The sequence below is a fragment of the Taudactylus pleione genome, unplaced genomic scaffold (genome assembly GCF_031769625.1).
Source record: "Taudactylus pleione unplaced genomic scaffold, aTauple2 ptg000707l, whole genome shotgun sequence".
Lineage (NCBI taxonomy): Eukaryota > Metazoa > Chordata > Amphibia > Anura > Myobatrachidae > Taudactylus > Taudactylus pleione.
The window spans coordinates 14,490,882-14,516,842 of NW_028285109.1; the positions used below are offsets into that span (position 1 = coordinate 14,490,882).

At 43.9% G+C, this 25,961-nt stretch overlaps 1 protein-coding gene across 1 annotated transcript in view; it reads left to right on the top strand.

Moving 5' to 3' along the window:
* The window catches only part of RYR3 (ryanodine receptor 3), a 763,398-nt gene that overhangs the window by 149,387 nt on the left and 588,050 nt on the right, over positions 1 to 25,961 (top strand). Inside the window, exon 2 of the mRNA XM_088456566.1 lies at positions 15,258 to 15,377. Within this exon, the coding sequence (XP_088312692.1) occupies positions 15,258 to 15,377 (120 nt within the window). The remainder of the gene's footprint in view (positions 1 to 15,257; positions 15,378 to 25,961) is intronic.

The following is a 25,961-nucleotide window of genomic DNA, read 5'->3' on the forward strand; positions in this document are numbered from 1 at the left end:
CTCGAATTGTGTTATTGGCCCCTCCCACTGCAGGGGGCGTGTATGGGGATGCGGGGGGGAGGGGGTCCCGAGTGATGGGGGACGATACAAGGGGGTGGTGGCAGCTGGCCAGTAGATTTACTTACTTTTTCGGGTGGCCAGGAGTGCCACCCATTTTTCAGGAGCCTCCCGCACGTCCCAGGAGAGTAGGCATGTATGCCTCAACCATTTGCCGACTACAAGCAACGCCTTCGTATCTCGCATCAGTGTCCAACCTCACTAAGGGCCTCACTTATTAACGAGTTTTTTCACCAAAACGAGTGATAAATTTCACTGTGTGTGATAATTGTGCTCCAGCCAATCAGCTCCCAACTGTCATCTGTTAGAAAAATGACAGTTGGGAGCTGATTGGCTGGAGCACCATTTATCATACACAGTGATATTTATCACTCGTCTTGGTGATAAAACTCGTTAATAAATGGGGGCCTAATTCTCTTGTTCCTGAATAAATGCAAATTCCAGAAGGGTGGAGGCTGTTACAGCAACAAAGGAGGGAAAAACTATATATAAATGTAAATCTATAATCTGGACCTGCACATCTCTAGAAATTACTGTAGCAAAATAAATAAATAGCACCTACTGTAGTTTTATACCAGCCTTGGCTATTTAGGGCACAGAATGATTTTCCAGGTCACTTGGACGTCACAAGCTGATCATTGTAATCTTCTGGCTACATCTGCAAATCACCACATTTATTTTTCCTGCTTTCCAGAGAATATAAAATTATTTTTATTTAATTTTTTTAACTTTGGGGTCTTTTTATCATTGCGAGAGGATCCCTAAATTCCAGATATAGAGCTTCTTGCTATTTGTTAACCCTCACAGCCAGCAGTCATCATCGCTGGGGTTCTCCTATGATATCTGGTTATCACATATATACTGCTGCCATCACCCAATAGTTATAGAGAAGCTTTATTATTAAACATTTTTTTGTTTCAAATGTATATTAAAATGTTTTCTTTTAAATTATTTTTTTTTTCCAAGTTTTTTTTCCCATTGGAGTGTGCATGTATGATCACACGCAGAGGCTCCCTATATGACCATACATCAGAGGTGTGGCTCGGGGGTTGAGAGGCCACGCACGTGAAAGGCCTGTAACTTCCCCACCCGGTGTCACTTCTGGACTGTTTTGATGTATGTCTGGAAAAATCCAGAATTTTGGCAGTACAGAACACTTTTAAAAGCAGTTTTGGTACTATCTGTAGACATTGGGGTAAATTTAGTTGTTAGAAGTGGAGATGCTGCCCATAGCAACCACATACCTCTCAACATGACCCTCTCCAGGAGGGACACAATGCTCTGGTCCTGGATTTCCCTGGTAAGAGGTGGGGCTGCAGCGCAGTAAAAAATTCTTATAGGGGAGCCACACCAACTGTCATATCACACGCTGCCAAACATCACTGGCTGAGACTCACTGGCAGTTGGTGTGACTCCCCTATTTGAATTTTGGACTGTACTGAAGCCCCACCCCTGGAGCCGCCACCAATCATAAATTACCAGGGAAGTCCAGGACCAGAGCATTGTGTCCCTCCTGGAGAGGGTCATGTTGGGAGGTATGCAACCAATCAGATTCTAGCTATTATCTTCTAGAAAGTGCTAGTTACATGTTAAGTAGAATCTGATTGGTTGCTATGGGCAACATCTCCACTTCTTGAAACTCTCACCTTAGTAAATTTACCCCTTAGAGTGGGTTTGGACTACTATCGCAAACTTTTTAGCATAGCATATTACTTAGCTAAGAAGAAGGTATCGCATTGGTGCAGGAGTTCTGGTAGAAATACCATGCGTCTTTCTGAATAGATGGTGTTTCATAAGAGTGGTTGAAAGTTGCAATATTCTCCAGAGATGGGGCTGCAGCACAGTCCAAAAGTCAAATAGGGGAGCCCCACCAACTGCCAGGAAGACCCATCCGGCAGCGTTTGGAAGGACAGTTGGTGTAGCTCCCCAGTTTGATTTTGAACTGTGCTGCAGCCCCACCTTTGGAGCTGCCACTGCCAGTATTATAAATAAATTATGCGTATTGCTGTTGTTTAACTAATACAAGTAGATGACCTGGAATGGACTTGGTAGAAATTGACATACAATCTACTTTGTAGTGCTGCAAGGTGTGTCTGTGACTGCTCTATTAATGAGACTGTGACAATATCACGTTGCAACACCACAGAACACTACAATGCAGAAACAACATGTAGAAGATGCCTATATGATAAAGCAGGCTGTGACCTGCGAAATGCGTCATTTATTTATTTATATTAATAGAAACTCTAACCACTTTTATGAAAACCTTCTACTCCATTACTGGAGAAATAAATGGCAATTGAACTGTTACAGTGTTGGGTTATTTAGATCCAGAAATATTCTTATGGAGGGGTGTATTAAAGCCCCCCTACTTTGAGCAGCACCCTGTACCCAGAGCATATTTACTTGGTGCCAGCAAGTGTGTGTCCCCTCATATGCAGCGCCATCTTCCCTATGAAAGGCTTTGCTTTCACTGAGCTGTGCTATCTTTCCAAAGATGTCACCAGGAAGATGGTACTGTGTAGAAAGGGGGACCCACTTGCCAGCACCAAGTAGGTATGCACTCGGTGCAAGGTGTGCAGTGCGGGGCCCCTTGAATCCTGGGGCCTATGTGCACTGTACACCCTGCACTCATTATAAAAATGTCAATGCTCTTAAGGTAATTCTACTGGCGCACCTGCGCCTATGAGATACCTATCTTTCTACTATCCATACTGAAGGGATTCTGGATTCCTTGATATATCTCAGGAACATAGCAAACTTGGTCAGTTACCTAATTTCAAAGGATTGTTATGAATTTTAAATTTCTACTATGACTTTCCTTGTTACATTATTAGTGCTGGTCTCAGGTACAGACTGTATAGAATATAAGATTACAGTCCATGAACAGCAGAATGTGCTCCCCTTCATGATCTGTTACAGTATCTTGTAAACGGCTGAATTATCCAGGGTGTTAATTTAGCATGGGTACCAGTGATTCCTATGCTTGTAGGTTGCAATCACAGTGGAGTGAGTAGCACCTTTTAAAACAGAAAAGGGAATCTTGTGATTGCAAAAATGTATTTTATAGAGACAGTGTAGTATGTATTTCTCTGTGTGTAAGTCTACAAAATTCAGATAGATTTAACTTTAAACTTCACTGGAAAAATAATTGTTCTAAAACAGCAAGATACATTTATCAGTCTGTTACTGTAAATACCACTTTAATGGTAATCAACAAAACACCATATAGACAAGCAGGGGTATACTGTATCTAGTCATATGGGTGCCCCACAGCCCTTATTTGGTGGGATTCCCAGGACAATCTGACTTATCTTTATGGGCCAGCCTCCTGCTGCTGCTGCTGCACCAGGTAACGAGTGAGAGTGACGCTGATAAGACCGGGATAACCAGAGGAGTGGGGGTTGGCCGGATAATGAGTGGGGCCGATGCTGACAATGGGGTGGGGTTGGGGGGGAAGCACCAAAAGAGTGGGAGCGGGCCCCCCTGTCTTAATTGCCCTGGGCCCCACAAAGGTTAAATCCGGCCCTGGAGATAGCACAGTGAAGTGGGCCCAGAGCAGCAGAGGTCACTGCTATATGGGGCCCATAGCAGTTGCTATCCCAGTAGTTATTCTAGTGTTAACAAGTTTTGGAGTTGATTTAATCTACTAGATTTAAGATAATTTCTTTGTTTTGGTTGTAGTAAACATAAAAATGATTATTAATATTAGTATGGAGCTGAGATTTTAGTCGCACTATATCTATTCTAATTCCACTTTTGTAAATATAAGTCTGCTGAAGATAAGTGATGCTTGCCCTTTAAGTACAACAAGTCTGTCTGTCAGTCAATCAATAAAAGTTATATTTGCTGATCTCTGCAAACATTTCTGCTTCCTGATACTAGTGGTGAAGATGGACTGCAAAAATAAAAGTGCTATGCCTGCGTTATCTGCAATACCAGGTGTGGTTGCAAGAGTGACATCCTCTGACATATGGTCTAGTCATAATTATAGTAGTGCATATTTTACAGTGTCCAGAACTTATATTATCCAGCATGAGAAAGTTTTCACGCAACTGTTTGAACTGTATGTGTGTCCAGAAAATACATGACAGCAGATACAAACATGTCTATTTTTGACATCTGAGTATGTCACAGTGAGGAATGCTTGCACACTCCCAGCCTCAAGGAAGCAGCAGTACGATAAGAATCTGATTTCTATAGCCCTAATGCAATAATGAGACCTTTGTCCGTTATCCATATTGTTTAGTCCAAGGAAGAAGAATATAGATCAGCATAAACACATTATAAGATATTAGTTGAGTGATTGGCGCTAGATTTTTCGATGGGGCACAGTGTCAGAACGATGAGAATCCTTAAAATCTCAGAGTCTCTCTTGTATAGTCATTCCTTCTGTATTATAAGGGTCTCTGCCATCCTCAAAGGGAACTTTTTGTTTTAAAAGAAAAGATGGGGATATGACCAAACTTTAAAGTAACTTAAAAAAAGAGAGCTCAAATGCCATAAATAATTCACATACCAGAAATATGAATCAATGTATGTTATAATCAATGGTCAAAATATAGCAATGCACGCTGGTAATATGGATTGTTTCTGGTAACAAACACTGGAATCATAAGTCATATGTTCCCTGCTGGCTCACAGCCAGTTGAGGCTGGCTCCATGATTACAGCTCCAGATTCCAGCCACTTCCACCATCCATGACTGTAACGGAATACATACGAATTCCTGCTGGACACAAGTCCGGCGGTTCAAATCCCGACAGCGGCAGGCCGACATGGCTGAAAATCCCGATCGTCCCCAGGTAAGTATGAACTATCCTAACCTAACCCCCCTAACCCGAACCCTCCTTAGAGGTGCCTAACCCTAAACTTCCCCCCTCTAAGTGCCTAAACTTAAATCCCCCTTCCCCGCTGCCTAACCCTAAGTCCCCCGTGGGGGTGCCTAACCCTAAGTCCCCCCGGGGGTGCCTAACCCTAGCCCTCCCTCCCTCCCTCCCCCTAGCCTAACCATAATCTCCCGGGGGGATGCCTAACCCTAAGTTCCCCCCGAGAGCCCTAACCCTCCCCCCCCCACCACGGCTGTCTGCAGCGGTGCCGGGCATCACTTCGATCGGGATGCCGGGCGCCAGTCTCCCGGCATCGGTAAAATGACAGGCATCTAGAATTAGACGCCTGTCATTTAACCCTCGCCGGGATAAAGCAGTCGGGAAGCCGGCTGTCGGGTTTACGTGCGCCTGCTTCCCGATTGCATACCACTGTAAAACAACTACTCTTTCCTTTGTTTTACTGTGTACTTCATATAGAAACTTTATTGACATTAGTGGGCCATGGAAATGAATGGGGAGGCTTTTGTAACAAATAAAGTGAACAATGGGGTAGTATGCCCCCTTCCAAATTGCCTTGTGCAAAACAGCCTGTGCTGGTACATTGTTCCTTCCCCCAGCTACACTGGAAACCAGACTCATACTGGCCTCCACTGTGCTGGAGCTTCTGTAATGGTGGTACCTAAATCAAAGACAGTGTGATGCCCCCCTTCCCCCCTCATGGAAACTTCCAACCCTTTGACAAAAATTTGTAGTGTTCTTCACAGACTTCCGGCTTTGGCAAACAGGGTAATGGAGCGTACACACGGTCAGATTTGTCAGACTTGTCAGATTTGTCAGATGAACGACTGAACGATTAAACGATTTGAACGATTTGGACGATTTGACCAAAGATTTGAACGATTTGAACGATTGAATGATTTTTGACTGCATTAAAATGAATGGAATCGTCCAAGTCTGACTGCAAACCCATCAGATGTCAGATATCGTTATCTGACAAACGGGAACGCGCATCGTTGATCGTCCATCGTTCAGGAATGTCAGATATGAACGATTTTCCTTCAGATATGAACGACTGAACGATTTTTAAATCGTTATCGTCCATATCTGAAGAAAAAATCTGATCGTGTGTATGCACCATTATTTGGAAAATTGTGACCTCTGTAGTGACAACTTTGCCACCTCAGTAGTCCTGGTATAATGGTAAAGGACTCTTAAGACTTTTTTCTTTTTATATTAAAGTTATCCTCAGGAAAGTCTTTCTTGTAGTTAAGTGTAAAAAAATTAGAGCTGTGCGCCGACACTCGTGTTTTGGTTTTGGATCTGGATCTCCCCTGGTTTTGGATCTGAATCTGGTTTTGGATTATTTTCCTTGGTGTTTTGTTTTCATGTTTTGGTTTTGGATCTGGATTTATTTCATACTTGCCAACTCTCCCTCATTGTCAGGGAGACTCCCTGAAATAGTAGCAATCTCCCTCATTTCATCCTTATCCCCATTATGAAGCTGTTATATTAAAAAACAGAGATCTATACATTCAAATGGGATCATTAGTGTAATTTCCTTGCAATGGTTATTATAAGGCACAATGATCCCTATGAATTTCTGCAAAGTATTAGTGTGTTTTCATCAACAAACAGATCCTACTAACTGCTTTTGGGCTGGTTTACATTTGGATGTAAGTCAGGTTTAGGACACGCCTCTCAGATTTATCAGTACACGCTCACTGTAACATGCGCTCATAGGTGCTGCTTTCACAATCTCCCTGAAATGGTTTTTTAAAAGTAGGCAAGTATGATTTATTTCTTAAAAACCATAAAAACAGCTAAAATCACATAAAATGGGCCTGTTTTTGTTCCTACAGTATAATTAACCTCAATAACATTTATTTCCAGTAATTTCCAATCAATTTTGACCAAATCACAATATTATTTGCTTCATCTAGTTACGGCCAAAAGGTTGCATCCAGCTAGCTTGCTGGCTAAGCTAAGTGACACAGTGGGCGGCACTAACATGTGGCAGTTCAGCTTCTAATTTCCAACACAGATACAGTGTGTTATACAGTGTGGGATGGATACACCAATAGTGCACTTACTGTGACAGCAGTGTCGGCAGAGTGGGGTTGCTGACGGTGTCCTCAGTACATGGAATGGCAGTGCTGTGGTGCTGGCAGTGTCCTCAGTGAAGGGTACCAGTGATGTCGGCAGTGCGGGGGTGCCAGTGGTGTCTTTAGTGCAGGTTTGCTGGCTGTGTCGGCAATGTGGGGGTGCCAGCGGTGTCTTTAGTGCAGGTTTGCTGGCTGTGTTGGCAGTGTGGGGGTGCCAGCGGTGTTTTTTGTGCAGGTTTGCTGGCTGTGTCTGCAGTACGGGGGTGCCAGCGGTGTCTTTAGTGCAGGTTTGCTGGCTGTGTTGGTAGTACGGGGGTGCAGCGGTGTCTTAGTGCAGGTTTGCTGGCTGTGTCGGCAGTGTAGGGGTGTTCTCAATGCAGGGTGCCGGAGGTGTCGGCAGAGCGGGGGTACCAGCGGTGTCCTCAGTGCAGGTTTGCTGACTGTGTCGGCAGTGCAGGGGGCTGGTGGTGTCAGTGTGGGAGTGTCGGCAATGTGGGGGTCGCTGACGGTGTCCTCACTATGTTGGGCAGCAGTGATGGAGTTTCGGCAGCGGTAGTGTCAAGAGCGGGGGATGCTGCCTGTGGGGTTGCCGGCGGTGTCGGCAGCGGGGGGTGCCGGCGGTGTCAGGCGGCGGGGGATGGCGGGCGCCATCTTCTTTTTATCCTTTGTGCTGTATTCAATGGGCTTAACGCTGATTGGCTGAGAGCCGTGACAGACAATCAGCGTTAAGCCCTCTCAAAACAAAACTCGCGACTCGACAGCTGGGTCGCGAGGTTTTGCCTCGGGTCAGGGATCCGGGGCAGGCAGGGAGATCCGAGCTGCACTTGGATCGGCCCGGATCCCCGAAATTCGGGTGGATTCGGATCTCTGAGATCCAAACCCGCTCATCTCTAAAAAAAAAAAAAAAAAAAAAAATTGGACTGACTGATTATTTGCTCTGCCAATCACAAGCAGTTTATTACCTGTAATGTGGTTGGTTGGTTGGTGGTGAGATGCATTGCTTAGTAGGCTTTAATTAGATATCTGCTGGAAAATGACAATTACAATAACAAAGCTGTGAAACTGTGGTGACATGCTTTTTGTGCACTGAACTGGAGGAGTGTCCACAAAAATTTGATACAAAACTATGGGCATGGGCACAGAAAATAAAATGGTTTATTTTCACGTGCAGTTGCATAGTTTGCGCCGGGCCAGGCCACCATTTAAACACCTGTACTAAAGGGCTGTTAATATCACTTTTGCTTTACTTAGTAGAAGCTTGTATGTATGTTTTTATTGCTATTATTCATATGGGTCAATCCAATTAGGTCCGGATTGAGTCCTGCGAGCCATTTTCATGGCAAATTCACACTGCGAATTTAATTTGCATTATCAAACTTGCATTTATTTTTCAAAGGAAATTAGTATTTGTTTTGTGTGCACCCTCCTGAGCTGGTGAAAATGTAGGGAAAATCTTTATTTCAAGGTAAAAGTGTCAGGACACAGCGCAGAACCTCTGGTACAACCCTTCCAATGAATCATCACACACTTGGAGGGGTTTAAATAGCATAATGTGGACAATGAAGATATGTCAATTTCCAAGTGAATTTCTCTAAAAAGCTTAATAATGGGTTAAATTATTTGAGACAGGTATGTGGATGTGTAAATGATGTGAGACAGGTATGTGGAGGTGTAAATGATGTGAGACAGGTATGTGGAGGTGTAAATGATGCGGGACAGGTATGTGGAGGTGTAAATGATGCGGGACAGGTATGTGGAGGTGTAAATGATGCGGGACAGGTATGTGGAGGTGTAAGTGATGCGGGACAGGTATGTGGAGGTGTAAGTGATGCGGGACAGGTATGTGGAGGTGTAAATGATGCGAGACAGGTATGTGGAGGTGTAAATGATGCGAGACAGGTATGTGGAGGTGTAAATGATGCGGGACAGGTATGTGGAGGTGTAAATGATGCGAGACAGGTATGTGGAGGTGTAAATGATGCGGGACAGGTATGTGGAGGTGTAAGTGATGCGGGACAGGTATGTGGAGGTGTAAGTGATGCGAGACAGGTATGTGGAGGTGTAAGTGATGCGAGACAGGTATGTGGAGGTGTAAGTGATGCGAGACAGGTATGTGGAGGTGTAAGTGATGCGAGACAGGTATGTGGAGGTGTAAGTGATGCGAGACAGGTATGTGGAGGTGTAAGTGATGCGAGACAGGTATGTGGAGGTGTAAGTGATGCGAGACAGGTATGTGGAGGTGTAAGTGATGCGAGACAGGTATGTGGAGGTGTAAATGATGCGAGACAGGTATGTGGAGGTGTAAATGATGCGAGACAGGTATGTGGAGGTGTAAATGATGCGAGACAGGTATGTGGAGGTGTAAATGATGCGAGACAGGTATGTGGAGGTGTAAATGATGCGGGACAGGTATGTGGAGGTGTAAATGATGCGGGACAGGTATGTGGAGGTGTAAATGATGCGGGACAGGTATGTGGAGGTGTAAATGATGCGGGACAGGTATGTGGAGGTGTAAATGATGCGGGACAGGTATGTGGAGGTGTAAATAATGCGGGACAGGTATGTGGAGGTGTAAATGATGCGGGACAGGTATGTGGAGGTGTAAATGATGCGGGACAGGTATGTGGAGGTGTAAATGATGCGGGACAGGTATGTGGTGGTGTAAATGATGCGAGACAGGTATGTGGTGGTGTAAATGATGCGGGACAGGTATGTGGAGGTGTAAATGATGCGGGACAGGTATGTGGAGGTGTAAATGATGCGGGACAGGTATGTGGAGGTGTAAATGATGCGGGACAGGTATGTGGAGGTGTAAATGATGCGGGACAGGTATGTGGAGGTGTAAATGATGCGAGACAGGTATGTGGAGGTGTAAATGATGCGGGACAGGTATGTGGAGGTGTAAATGATGTGGGACAGGTATGTGGAGGTGTAAATGATGTGGGACAGGTATGTGGAGGTGTAAATGATGTGGGACAGGTACGTGGAGGTGTAAATGATGTGGGACATGTGTGTGGGGGTGTAAATAATGTGGGACAGGTATGTGGGTGTTGTGTTGACGGGAGAGGGGTTTTAGAACTTGCAGATGAGAGTTAAAAATGTTTATTACAACTTTTTACAATCACTGACATTTCTCTGTACCCCAAATGCTGGAAAGACTTTAATTTGCTGAAAAACACTTGCTGGCTATAATATTTCCACCATTAATAAAAAGTGCAAAAATCACCTTTTAAAAACCTCCAGTACTTTCCTCATGGCCACTAGCAGCCTTCTATATAGTCATGCTGTTTTAGTTGTCACTTTTTTGAGGTCAAGGGTGGTTTCCCCAGGTTTTCATGCACTTTACCCAGGTCACATTTTGTATAAAAGTCACGCCACCATGCTGAGAATTAGTAGTTCTAAATGGATCTCGCATTTGTGCGACATATGGGAGTTTCATGAAACAAACTTGTTTTTGCAAAATTGCACCCAATTGGATTGGCCCCCATAATGTACAATGTTACAATAGTTTCATTTTTTTTTATATTATATCTTCGTTACTGATATGGCAGTTAAGGTCTACTCGGTAGCCGTAACTGGGTGTTACGGCGTCCTGTGCCTGCCACGCCCCCCAAGCACATGGCATCATGCCAATAACACCTGGAGGAACAGCAGTGCCAGTAGCATCCTCAGGATGATCTGGGGGGCTGTATAGGCTGCTGTGTCCATGTTGGAGCATCTACAGGCACAGGCACCGCTCGCACCCCCTAGTTACAGCCCTGGGCCAGTTGTTTGTGTGGTTTTGATATAGCGCAGCTTTAAATTGTGTACCAATGCCATAGCTCCCAACTGTCCCGATGTGAGGGGATTTTGTCCTGGTTCGGGTACAGTTCAGATTTCTGTACCATTGTTTGATGTTTTGATGCCCTTTTGCATTGAAGGGATGCTTTTAGTAGATGGAAGAGGAGGTTGTGGCAGCCTAGAACTTTTAGGCATGTCAGCAAGTGATCACTTCACGCCCAAATCCCTTGAATGGGACACAGCCACTCCCACTTTTGGTTGTATTTTGATATGAAAGTTTTCGACGCTGCGATTATCTTCTATATATTTTCCTAATATATCTGCCCTTTGCATGTAGGAGCTGATTCAGACCCTCTCGCTAGGATGCGTTCGCTCACAGCTGCCGATGGTTCACATTGCGCGCATGCATAGCAGTGTGCGTGCCTGAACCAGTGCCGCGCATAGACTGCCCTGTAAAATGAGTGACAGGAGAAGCCATTTGTGGGTGGTTACAGGGGCAGGCCACTAGAAACAGGGGAGTGGAGGTGCAAATGCAGGCGTGCCTGAGCGTCTCAACGCCGCTTCAGTGGCATGCATAATTAACAAGCAGCGTCATAGTACACATCACCTGGTTGTATTTTACACTGAAGTGATCTCAGTACTTGCGGTAGGGTATAGTCAACCTCAAGCGCTGCGTTCGCTTCCGATGGTAGCCGATGTACCGATGGTTGCATACACTTCCTGGAGATGACGTGTGCAAGTGGGCGTCTTCAGACAGGCTGGTGGGCATCTGCATACACAGGGCGATCGCACGCCAAGACATAGTGGGCGTGCTTATGCCTTGCTGTGCGATCGCCTGCCTTGCCGTCACTTGGCCGAATTTGCATACGCATCGGGCAAGCGATCGCATCTAGCGAGAGGGTCTGAATGAGCTCCGTAGTCTCATTTGCATTAGGGATAACATACACACTGCAGCCAACACAGTCTCACCCACCTTCTTTTACCATATACACACATGGTAATTCATATCACATCCAGGGCACACAGATGTTTAAAATACTCAGCGTGCATTGCTCCAATGCATTTGTGCCCCTGATCACGTATATATACACATCCCCATCATGCACATGGATGGCCAGATTCAATCTATGAAACTGCTACCAACACAGATACTCTCACTACCTTCCTGTGGCACTCTCCCATACAAGAGATGGAGGGGTGGGGGGAGAGAGTGTAAAAATAAAAAACAGCAACACCGAGCACAACATTTAGCGACTTAGCGAATGACAAGTCCAAAATACTATGGTCTGCATCCCACCTTAATGATAGATATCTAGTACAGGACACTTTCCTTGTCATTTTATATGACTAAATACAGATAAAGGAGTACTGGGGTGAGGTGTATTATTTGCTCATTAGGCCAATCCCAGATTTGAAGCTGGCACTCAGGCAATTACCTTATTGTTAGTTCTCAGCTTAGCGGCCTTGCGGCTGCCGGTCACATAACTACGTGCCTTTGAGGACCATAGTATAAAAAAGGGGATTGGGCTGGCGCTGCAAACACAAATGTACTGAGCGCTCAATATAGTAAATATAATATTTATTGCATATAATCAGCTTTTAGTAAACTAACAAAATGTGTACTTAAATATCACTAGCAATACATCATTCTGCTGTGGACCGTTGTCTTGACAGCGTTCTATTTGTCTTTTTTTTTTTAGAGCATTGGCATTACTCTCAGGTGGTGTGCAGCAGCTCGCACATTTGGGTTTCTGACTACAAAGTGCTCGCTTGGCACCTGGTTTACTCCTTCTGTTGAGAACCATAGTGTGGGCCTGCTAACCAGCAGTCTTTCTGGAGATTTCTGAACATCCTAGGTCTGTGAGGGTGCCTGATCTACTGAGACAGCTGTATGATACTGATACTTGCTTTCTCCTCATGAGACCTAGCAGAGCAGAGAAATTGATTGAAGCATGCCACCTACTAGAGAGCATAAATCAATATGGAACTAGACTCTCTGAGCGGAGTGAAAGCATTTGCATACAGTGTGTGCTGATTTTTTTTTTTACTCTCTCCAAGGTGAAGGAGTCATAGAAATTATTATTTAAGGATAAGGAGAAGTCTTCAGTTTTGAGAAAATTGCCTATTGACATAGGGCCTGATTCAGCATTGCAATTCTGAACAGAGATTCCCGATTATCGTGAATCCGCGCGTGCGCAAGACCTGTTCTGCGAATGTGCCGAATGGGTCCTGCATGATCATACACAGACCCTTCTATGCCTCTGCCTGATTGACAGGCAGAGACATTTAAGGGGACGTGCGAGGACAGCCGGTGTGCCCATAAACGGGGGCATGTCAGCCCCGTTTTCTGAGAGTGGCAAGGCCAGGAACTGAGTCTACGGACACAGTTTCCTGGCCTCGCAAGCTGGCCAGCTTGAGTAAGCCTCTGCTTACTCAGCTGGCCGTTGGCCTGGCGCCGTCCATCATCGTGACCGATGGTCGCAATGGTGATACCAGCCTGCGACCTCAGTCACAGTGCTGAAATCGCAAATGCAGAACGGGGTATCATACGCCTCCTGCTGCATTTACATATTAGCAAGAACGGAATTGCAAAGCTGCATGCGTGCAGCTTTGCAATTCCGTCCAAAGCTGAATCGCCCCCAATTTGAAAAGTTTTACTGTGCAGTTATTTTTGTACAGCTCATCCTGATTTGACATTTCTCTGAATGGTACATGGTTGGAAGTTCTACAGTGTCTATATAGACGGTCAAAATATCAACACCAGATGGTCGACAGTTTAATGTCAACATGGACTAAGATTGACAGGGTCAAATGGTTGACACAGTCAAAAGGTCGACACTCAAATAGTCTGCAAAAAAGGTCACCACATGTTCTTTCAGGGTTTTTTGGAGTTAAGTTTAGTGTTACGGTTAAGCATTTGGCAGATGGTTAGGGTTAGGCTGTGGGAGGGGAGGGTTAGGGTTAGGCACTAGGAGGAGGATTATGGTTAAAATAAGAAAAACAATATGTCAACCTTTGTTGTGTCAACTTTTTGACAATTCGACCATGTCCACTTAGTCCATGTCGACCATTTGACCCTGTCAATCTATTGCCTGTCTAACATGTGGTGCTGATCTTTTGACTGTCTATCTAAATAGTGTACAGTAGATCTTTAAATCCACATCCTCTCTCAATGTAATGCACAAGTCACAGTAAGAATGAATGCAGGCTAGAGAACAATTGATTTCTGTGCCGTGCTGCATATGTTGTCCATATGGACAGCAAATAAATCTGTATCAGAAAGGTGACCATGAGAAAATTATAATTGTATTTACTTTGTAGCCGGCTTATATGGATAGAGTGACAGAGATCAATAAGTCTACCCTGTAATATTCAGTCATTGAATGTAAGAAAAGAAAGCTTCCTTCAAACATAACTTAGCTGCAACAATCACTGCGGTGGGATGGAAAGTGTTGAGCCAATCATGTTGCCGTGCGTGATACAGAGTCATTATTCCAATGTCCTACAGGCAGTATAATTTTGTGATCAGAGCAGGTTTAAGGGGGTGGGGCACGGGCCACCCCCCCAGCCTGAGCACTGATGGTAATAAGAGCCTGTCTCTAGCATTCATCAAACATGACTGTTTTAAGAAAAGGGCACACCTGTGCCCCAGGTCCCCCAAAGGCTTAATCCAGCCCTGCTCACGATGGACATGCAGAACTGATCAAAGACTACAGTACTATACGTGACGTGAGATCTACGTGTTAATACTGATATTAGATTACGATTGGACCAAAAGCATTTCAGTGATACTAGTTCCTCAATCAAACAGTGCCAGTGGCGGTTGGGATGCCAGCGGTCAGAATACAGACAGCGGCATCCCGACAGTCAGAATCCTGTCAGGATTAGGCAAGTATCGTAACCCTATCCCACCTTTCCTGCAGCCTAAGCCTAAACATGGGTGCCTAACCCCTAATCCTAACCCTTCCCCCAATCAGTCAGGATTCTGGAGCCAGGATTCCGACTACTGTTTGACCAGAGGCATCCCGACCGCTGGGATGCCGACTACATCCCCTTTTGGGTGGTGTCTTTCATTTCTACGGCTTTGTGAAAAAACAATTCCATTTATTTTTTCATTACTTTGAGTTGGCAGTAGTTACTTGCTTTTGAAATTATGCAGGACTTTCATTTCTAGCAAATACAAATCTAAATACTTTATCTTTGTAATAGGGGAAGTATAGATTGCGCCCTTTCTTTTGCTGTATGGATAAGAGTTAGACGCACACAATAGTTTTACTTACATTTCAGTATGTGTCTATCGGAAAAGCTCAGTTATTTAATGGTATTGCATCCAGTCCTTTTTAGCCTCTTTCTGTATCAGTTCAGTACAATAAGTGAAATTATTATGAAATCCTTAAACATTGAACTTGATTAATGACAGTTACTGTTTACTTTGTACAGTATATATTCCTTAATTATTTTTTTAGTGACCTCTACTGTTTGTTCCATAGGATGATGAAGTTGTCCTACAATGTGTCGCTAATATACATAAGGAGCAGAGGAAGTTTTGTTTGGCAGCAGAGGGACTTGGGAATCGACTTTGCTTCCTGGAACCAACGTCAGAAGCCAAAGTAAGAAATGTTCTGTTTGATGTTGTTCTGTCCAAACGAGCACAAAACACTGCTAATGTATGTCCCACAACAGTCTGAGAAATATTAATTAGAAGATGGTTCATGTTCCTAGGTAATTGACAAGCCAGGTTGTCATTTATATTGCTCCACTGTCCTTGCCTTAGTGATCCTACTAGTTGTATGGATGGGATACAGTCAGTATCCCGCTGACACAATGCCGGCACTGATATTACCGGCACTGACATCCTGACCGCTGGGATACCGAAGGTAAGTAGCAGGCAGGGGGGGGGGGGGGAACTAGGGGGAGGGTTATGGTTAGGCACTAAAGGGGTTGGGTTTGGTTTAGGGTGCAGGGAGGGGGAGATTAGGTTCAAGCACTAGGGGGAAGGATAGGGTTAGGCACTAAGGGGGGAGGTTGTAGAGGGAGAGAGAGAGGGTTAGCATACCCGGTCCCAACAACAAGTGTCGGTATGTCGATATCTGGATTCTGCCAGCTGGGATCCTGACTGCTGGCATACCATATCCTGCATTCTCATCAATATTCATCCAATATGCTTGCATCCACAGGGCCTCATTTACAGAGTGCAGCAATATAAAGCCAAACCACAGCACAAAATCTCCTTTGGTGATGTAACTTGCCTAGCGCTGCCTTTCAAAGTTCATTGGTTTGTGGAAAAAGATGAAGGAGGGTCTGCACCAACCATTGAGAGGAGTTCCATGCTAAATAGTGCACCAGTGCCGTAATGTTGGAAGCAGTGAAAAAACTAGATTGTATTTTGCAAAGTGAAATTATTAAAATGGCACAAAAGGATGGAGCCAGTTCCTTTTAAGGAAGTAACTTACTTTACATAGGAGCATATATTATTATCATTCATATACTACAGAAAATGTATAACATTTGCACCAGTCCCTGCCCCATTGGAGCTTACATTCAAAAATCCCTAACACAATTTCAGGTACCCAAAGAAACCCACACTAGCATTCAGCTTTGTAAGAAGTCAGTTAACTTATCAGAATGTTTTTAAACTGTGGAAGGAAACCCACACAAACAGGACCCTGATCAGAATCTAACTTCAGTCCTGAAAGCAGAGGCAAAAATGTTAACCAATTCCCACCGTGTAAACTCATTTCAGAGATTTAACAGAACGAGAACACATGTATGTTTAGTGTGAACTGTGCAGAAGGATCTGGTAGAATTGCCTAGGGAGGTTAATATGGGTGGTTCAGGAATTTGAGTTTTCGGGAACATTTGAAGGTTTGGACTTTGGAGTATAGAGGTAAGCCTTGTATGAGGCATGGCATTCCACAGAGTGGATACTGCCTGAAAGATTAGCTGTAACTAGAAATGGGAGAAGATAATGGGTGTAGATGAAAGATTCTGCTCTTGTGCAGTGAAGAGGGGTTGAGTGTATGATTTTAATGTAATAATTGGGTCTTGAGGTGTGATCTTGTTGTATAGTATTCTTTTGATGCATTTTGCTCCTTCCAGTTGCAATGAGTGAGCACACTAAATTGGTGCATGAAATAAAGACTGTCCCAAGGTCTCATCACTCATGTTTAATTTAAAACATGAATAATGCTAAACTGCATAGAAAACTAAAAGGTTTGATGTAAATCTGATATGACATTTGCATTTTTGCATTTTATGCTTATTGAGCTTTTTCCAACTTAATGCAAACCTATGTGTTCTTCTAGTTTATCAGCTGTGCTTGGATGGATATTCTATCACTCTACCCATTATACCAGACACCTTAATGCCACCACCTGTGGAAAATACAAAGGGATCATAGGTCCCCTAACAATCTATCACAATTGCGCAGTCTCTTCGATACAAACTAGTACACATTTATTTGGTCTCCCCCTGCTTCTAGCAATCAAAATTAATTATACTGTAGCGTAACCTTAGCGATCTAATAGCTTCTTTAAAGACAGGGTTCTAGAGCATACATAAAAATAGACTAATAAAGGAACACTTTATTTACAAAAGGAACGTACAATGCTTAGTTATCGTTACAGAAATGGTATAAATAAAAAGGGTTATAGATAAACGTGTGTTGCAATTTCAAAAGAAAAATTTTCTGTGTGGCCAAAGCTGTCATACAGTTAATTGGAGGTCCATGGCCCCACCGACCATTATTGACTGGTTCTCTAAATTGGACTTTTATATGACCATGGTTGACCTTCTGTTGTCCGGAGCTGCCAAACTTCATTAGTTCAGTGCCATTTTGGGACCCTGGCTTATATTTAAAGAGTCCTCCACCTATTTTAATTTAGCCTATGGTGGTCAATAACAGCCTATCTGCCATGTCACTTGGCTTAACTTATCTTTGATGGTTTCACTCTTCAACTCTTCTTTTTCCCCCTCCTCCCCCTCTCATTATTCATAATCTTGCCTCTCTTCTTTTTACTCTTTCCTTAAAATCATAGAGTTTTGACTTGTTAGGTATCCAGTATGTCTCCTAATCCACGCAGTCGATGTATTAACTTTATTGGTCTCTATATTTTGGATATTTCTATCAGTTTGTCTTCTTTGCGTATTAGTATGCTGCTAGTAGTACCCTGCCTAACGATGCAGTGCCCTCCTCCCATGTATTTTTTGATGCTTTCAATACACATTTTTTATACAAAAAAAAAGTAAAAAAAAAAGCATTACACATAATTACACTTGGCTTACTCTGGGTGCCAGGGAGCACGGCAGGAAAATCCAGGACCACTTCAATGTAGAATTGTTCCCCCAAGTCTGACACAGAACAAATTGGTCTCATATTTTACCACTCCCCCCCCCCCCTGGTCATAGTGATGTCATGACCCAGTCCCAGGTGGCTGGCTGGACTCCTAATATAGCGGGGTCCATGCTGGGATGGCTCATGTAACTTTTAACCTAAATTCAAATAGCTGTACATAAATTCCACTGTATAATAGCCACATGAAATATGGTATGTTCACATTAACCTGATTATTTAAGATATAAAATGGTTGTAAATATTACTGCTCTGGGATGTGTAATTGGTTATACCTAATTTTTCCCAAACCATACATCCTACGGACTCTCAAATCACCCCCTGTCCTGTGTACAGACTTCAGGTATATTTGTATGATATGGGAAATCCTTAACTGTGGTTGAAATATAAATTCTTAGTCAAAACCAGATAGAATATGGTGATGCCTTTGATCCCTGCTTCTGTTTTAGACACATCATTTGGCCAGAAGGTGAAAACCCTTGCTGTTTTAGGTGCCAGCGTAGCATATTCAAGAACTCTAACTGCAGACCCAGATAAAGGCCTTATGTTAACCAATCTCCTTCTCCAATTGTTTTTTTTCCCTGCTAACAAAAGATCATAAATATATGTACATACTAATGAACCTACACAAACTCCCCTCTCAGGCTTCCTGAGTGATTAAACTCCTATTGATCTGTGGGGGCAGAATTCTAACATAACAACAAAAGAACATAACTCACAATATACCCTTATACCCATAATCTCTACATACAGCAATACAGACAGGAGCATGATCTTCATTTGTCACCCCCATAGCAAAAACAAAATGGGGAAGGGAGCATACTCTGTTGAGGCCCCTGCTCTGTTTTTCAAAGTCACACAAAAAGATACACCCGCAGATGCACACAGAATATAGGCATGCTGCATTTAATTTTAATCAGCAGAAGCTGTTTGTGCTAGCTATTCACATCACTGTGTGAATAAGATGTATTTGAAGGTAAAAAGTTGCACAAAAGACACTCTGCGCTACCGAAGTACACAGAGCTCTCTCGTTGTGTGGTGCGACTTGTAGCACATGGAGGATAGATGTATGTGGACACATCTGTATGCTGACTATATGTTATTTCTTCTTCAGGGTCCATAGGGTCTACAGGAACTACCTTGGGGTATGTGGTTGGAGAGATCCAGGCACCAAACAGTCAAAGCTTTAGCTCCCAGAATGCACTGGTCCTCCTCCATATATACCCCAGTCACAGGCATTCAGTTTTTTTTGTCTGGTGCTCAGCAGGAATTCAGATGCACATTTTGAACAGGGGACTGCTCTGGCAGTCCCAAGCTTTAATTTTATGATATTTTTTACTGAGTTAGCAGTGCTGAGCGTCCTAATAAAAGAATTATATTGATAATGGGTGCGCAATAAAATCAGGGGTGCAGCAAGGATGAAAACACAATAGAGTAAACACCCACTACTCAACAAATCATGCACAAAAAAAGGTGTGGTTCCCCTCCTAGCGCTCCCCTAACACCACATGCACATAGGTGATAAGGCACAAAAAAGGATAATCACCATAAATCAATTCCACTGGTTATGGGAAAATGTAACCATGTAGATGGATCTTGCAACCTTATATTATATATAAAGCATGAGTGTTCCTTATCCTCCAATGTTTTCAAACGTTGGTCACAACAGGTCTCACATATGGGGATATAAAAGGAATACAGACATAGTGTAGATCCAAATACAACAAAACATATTTAATAATAAGTAGCACTCACAAATTACAGATAAAATTTAAGCATAATAGCATCCATTCAACATGACACAGCAGCAGCATGTACGTGACCTTCCTCCTTGGATTCCTTAGATGATATGAGGAGGGCAATAATACCTGCTCCGGATGCAGTCTAATGCCCAATGGTAAATCAGGTACAGCCAGACCTCTGTCCATGATGGATGTCGTCCTTAAAGCCTACGCTTAACGCGTTTCAGACCTCTTGGTCCTTCATCAGAAGCGTGTTTAAGGCTCAATATTTGTAACATATATATACCCCTCCTAATTGTAATACCATAGCGCTTCAATTACCGCTAATCGGCACTGATTAGTTTAACACATGCACAGTCACATTCGTATTCCGGAGACAAGATGGCTGTGCGTTTCACTCAACAGGAAATGGCCATATTATGTGTTCCACAGCCTCCGTGAATCCAGAAATTACAATTTTATTATATTTCAAAGGCCATCTAGAGTCTATTTATCTAGTCCTTCAAACGTAGATCGAATACATATATTTCATAACCAGGAATACTGCACATCAAGCATTCCAAAATTAGTAGATAAAAAATCTTCAGGGGTATCCACATTTCATGATCAGAATAACAATACATAAATAAATTAAAAATGTCCTTATTCATCAGTCCCATCAGGAAAGTATAAATGGGTCCATTAGTAATGTTCATGTATGGATGGGAAAAAAGAAAAGATAAATACAAAAATTAAAAACATTAAAAACGAATATAGCAGCATAGATAGACAAGTAGGATGGCAGATTAATATCATCAATTTAAAAAAACTTCAATTCGAAGTCACCATTTAATCCCCTGGGTACAAGGGTCTTTAATTGATGGATGCATTTCATTTCAGATTGAGACAACCGTTTGTCTAAGTCTCTAGTACGCCACTTAGGCAAAATAACCTGTATGCCTAAAATATTTTTATATGGCATACCTGTGAGTTATGACATTGTTTTTAATTTTTGTATTTATCTTTTCTTTTTTCCCATCCATACATGAACATTACTAATGGACCCATTTATACTTTCCTGATGGGACTGATGAATAAGGACATTTTTAATTTATTTATGTATTGTTATTCTGATCATGAAATGTGGATACCCCTGAAGATTTTTTATCTACTAATTTTGGAATGCTTGATGTGCAGTATTCCTGGTTATGAAATATATGTATTCGATCTACGTTTGAAGGACTAGATAAATAGACTCTAGATGGCCTTTGAAATATAATAAAATCGTGATTTCTGGATTCACGGAGGCTGTGGAACACATAATATGGCCATTTCCTGTTGAGTTAAAAGCACAGCCATCTTGTCTCCGGGATATGAACATAACAAAACCACCACTTCCGGATTCACGGAGGTTGTGGAACGCATGATATGACCGCTTCCTGTCAAGTGGAACGCACAGCCATCTTGTTTCCGGAATACGAATGTGACTGCGCATGTGTTAAACTAATCAGTGCCGATTAGCGGTAATTGAAGCGCTATGGTATTACAATTAGGAGGGGTATATATATGTTACAAATATTGAGCCTTAAACACGCTTCTGATGAAGGACCAAGAGGTCTGAAACGCGTTAAGCGTAGGCTTTAAGGACGACATCCATCACGGACAGGGGTCTGGCTGTACCTGATTTACCGTTGGGCATTAGACTGCATCCGGAGCAGGTATTATTGCCCTCCTCATATCATCTAAGGAATCCAAGGAGGAAGGTCACGTACATGCTGCTGCTGTGTCATGTTGAATGGATGCTATTATGCTTAAATTTTATCTGTAATTTGTGAGTGCTACTTATTATTAAATATATTTTGTTGTATTTGGATCTACACTATGTCTGTATTCCTTTTATATCCCCATATGTGAGACCTGTTGTGACCAACGTTTGAAAACATTGGAGGATAAGGAACACACATGCTTTATATATAATATAAGGTTGCAAGATCCATCTACATGGTTACATTTTCCCATAACCAGTGGAATTGATTTATGGTGATTATCCTTTTTTGTGCCTTATCACCTATGTGCATGTGGTGTTAGGGGAGTGCTAGGAGGGGAACCACACCTTTTTTTGAGCGTCCTAATAAGACGCATGCACTTCGACTCCTTCTACCTACGCTGATGCCGCAACACCAGTAATGTCTCTGGTGATTTCGGCTGGTCACAGCGGAACTTAGCAGGCAGCGACGCTGGAGGCCAGGACTGCAATCGGACGCACGGAGATGTCGGGTAAGGCAATTCCTCATTTACAGGGAATCGCGTGCGGCAGTCCTTGCTCCCATCACTGGAAACGCACCGGAAGCCGCTCCAGTGAAGGCCCAGATGCTCCCCCACATCCTCACTTGACCACTGGGACCTTATCGTTTGACACCGGTGATCGGCAGTAGACGCATCTACTGCCATGAGCCAGCATACTTGGTAGGTCGATGCAGCTTAGGGGAGGTAGGCTTTCCTCCAGCCGCTCCTCCACCGACCCCGACGCAGACTCTACATAAAGTATTACCGTGTCTGGGTTGCTCCTCCTACCCACCTCATGTATATGAGATGCTCACAGTCCACCATCGGTGCTTTGCTGAAGCTGTTGTTCTCAGGTTTGGGTGTCTCCCTGTATACCTCTCCCCTGGGTCAGGTACATAGTGTTCTACGTCCTACCAAACCGCCAAGCCTTGGGTGTTGGTCAGTTGATTCAGAGCTCATTGCGATTTAATTGCATATGCATTGTATTCCTGACTGTCAGTTATAACTAACACTGTTTTTCTCCTCATCCCTCTGGAACAGGGTGTGTGGGGTTTCTGTGTACTTCACAAATACTGGTACTTGTGAAGACTGTCACATTGCATTTGTACCTTCTACCTTCTACCTTTTATACATTGATATGTCAAAGGTTAAGTATAATCAGGAGGCTGAAGTTCCTCTGCTGGTATCATGTAAATCCTGTTTAGCAGGCCTGTCGGCTCAGGATTTCATACAGGATGGTGTGTGTACTCCTTGTCATAGGAGGCAGCTACCTCACCAATCCAGTGCACCAGCTCCTGTACAAAAGCCATCCTGGGCATCCTCTTGGTCTTAGGTTATGGCGCATTTAGTGGACAATGCAGCAGCTCTGGTACTGCCTCACACTATGGGGTCCCCACACCAGTTACATCCTGCTATGTATATGTCCCCTATGTATCCTTTCTGGATGGAGGCCTATGCTCGCTCAATCAGAGTATGGTTCAACCATGTACCGCTGCTCAGCAAGTAGTGCAAGCGGATACTAACTCATCGTCAAATGATATGATGATACACATAGTTCCTCTTTCGAGTCTCTCTCGGTGGGGGAAGACCACCAATCCTCTGTGGATGGTCCCCTCTCTGGTGAGAGCGGTTAGATCCATCCTTGGTATAAAGGAAGTATAAAGGAATAGGAGGTCCTGTCTAAATCTAAGACTCTGGTCTTTAGGCGTCAGAAAGTGGTAAACGATTACTTTCCTCAGTCTGAGCTGCTTACGAGCCTCATGGCTGAAGCATGGAATACTCCTTATAGACGTTTTCATGCTACAAGAAAGTTAACATCTTTGTACCTGTTTTCGCCTGGTGAATGTACCAAGTGAGAAGTTCCTCCGGCTGTTGATGCTCATGTGACACGATTGATCAAGAGCTCTACATTACCTATTACATCTGCATCTTCACTTAAGGTTGTTACAGATAGGAATTTAAAACATGTTTTTAACCAGTTTTTTCATTGTCTGGAGCTAATACCCGGCCGGCTATGGGCGTAGCCTGGGTAACAACGCGATGGAAGAATGGGCAATGCTTATGTGGGAGAAGCGGTAATTGATGCAGGACTTTTGGCATCTAGAGTATCGGCAACTTCGATTGTATCTTGTAGAACCCTTTGGTTAAGGTCCTAGAAGGCAGATACAGGATCTGGGGGCTCTCAGGGTGGGAGGCCGACTTCCCCAATTTTCCTACGTCTGGCATCAGACAATCAGATGCTTGGGTTCGAGAAGTGGTCTCTCAAGGATATGCCATCATGTTTCAGAGGCATCCCCCTCAGAAGTTTTTTTTTTGTACAACTCCTCCATCAGACTCGATCAAGGCCCTGGCCCTTCAAGAGGCTATTTGTGCCCTGTTGGTTGCAGGTGTAATAATCCCTGTTCCCCTGGCCCAACAGGGAAGGGGCTCTTATTCAAATTTATCTTTGAATCAGAAGCCAAATGGGTCTCACTGTCCTATTCTGAATCTGAAATCTCTCAACAGGTCTATCCATGAGCTCAGGCTCCGTATGGAAACCCTACAGTCAATTATGCTGGCAATGGAGCCTGGAGATTTCATGGTTTCCCTGGGCATACAGTATGCATATCTGCCCTTTGGTCTGTCCACAGCCCCTCGGGTGTTTACCAAGATAATGGCAGTCATGACGGCTTGTCTAAGATGACAAGGAATCAGGATACTGCCATACTTGGATGACGACCTGATATTGGCACAGTTTCCGGAGAAGTTACAACATCATCTCCAGCTAACCATTGCCTGTCTACAAGACCACAGCTGGATAGTCAACTGAAAAAGTCTTCTCTTTCTCCAACTCAACAGATGGTACATCTGAGAGCGCTACTGGATTCTCTGGCTCAAAGGGTCTTTCTACTAGGAGACAAGATTTTGGTTCAACAATTGCGGGTGCGCAAATTGCTCTGCAATCGAAGAGTATCGATTCACTCAGCAATACAGGTCCTGGGGTCCATGGTATCCACCTTCGACATGGTGGCATATGCCCAGTTCCATTCCAGGCCCCTGCAGCAATGGATTCTGTCTCAGTGGGACGGTCAGTATCATCTGGTAAGGTCTCAAACGATCCTCATCTCGCCAGAGGTTTGGCTCTCCCTCTCATGGTGGCTACAGACAATCCATCTAAACAAGGGTCGCCCATTATGGATCCCAAATTTGGTTTTCCTCACTATGGACGCAAGTCTTCAAGGATGGGGCATGGTGACAGGTCATCACAACTTTCAGGGAAAATGGATGGCGCAGGAAAGTCACCTGCCCATAAACATTTTGGAGCTTCATGCAGTGCACAAGGCGCTTATTCTGGCACAGGACTTCCTTCAGGGCAGGCCAGTCCAGATACAGTCCGACAACGCAACCACAGTGGCCTACATCAACCATCAGGATGGCACACGAAGTCTGGCAGCCAGGAGAGAAGTGGCGAACATTCTGGTGTGGGCAGAATGCCATCTTCCAGCAATCTCTGCAATATTCATCCCAGGAGTCCTCAACTGGGAAGCTGATTTCCTAAGTTATTAGGGCATGCACACCGGAGAGTGGGCTCTCCATCCGGATGTCTTTTCAGCTCCTGGTGGACAGGTGTGGACTACTTGACGTAGACCTCATGGCATCACATCACAACCACAAGGTCCCCAGATACGGGTCCAGGACAAGGGACCCCTCAGCCGCTTTCATGGACGCTCTGGCGGTGAGGTGGGATTTCAGGTTGCCATAACTGTTCCCTCCAATATCCCTCCTTCCAAGGGTCCTCAGAAAATTCAAGCAAGATGGTGGCAGGGTGATACTAATAGCCTCGGCTTGGCCCAGGTGACATTGGTTCACCGATCTGACCTGTCTATCTATAGACAATTCACTTCCTCTTCAGACGGATTAGTTCCCTGCCTACATCTGGAACTACCTCGTCTGTCTTTGACAGCATGGCTCTTGAGTCTTCAGTCTTAAAGGCCAGGGGTTTTTCTACTTCTGTGATTCATACGATTCTCAGGGCAAGAAAGCCTTCCTCTGTCCGCATCTATTACAGAATTTGGCATTCTTTTTTTCAATGGTGTTCCCACAGAAAGTACGACCCGTAAGTTTTCAGGGTCTCCCGCATTCTTCCTTTTCTCCAGGCTGGACTAGACCTCGGTCTAAGCCTGGCTACCCTGAGAGTTCAGATTTCTGCTTTGTCAGTTTGTTTCCAGAGTATAATTGCTCCTCTGCCAGATGTTAGAACATTTTTGCAAGGTGTTCTCCACCTTCAACCTCCGTTTGTTGCTCTGGTGGCACCATGGGATTTATCGTTTGTTCTCAAGGCGCTGCAGGCTCCTCCC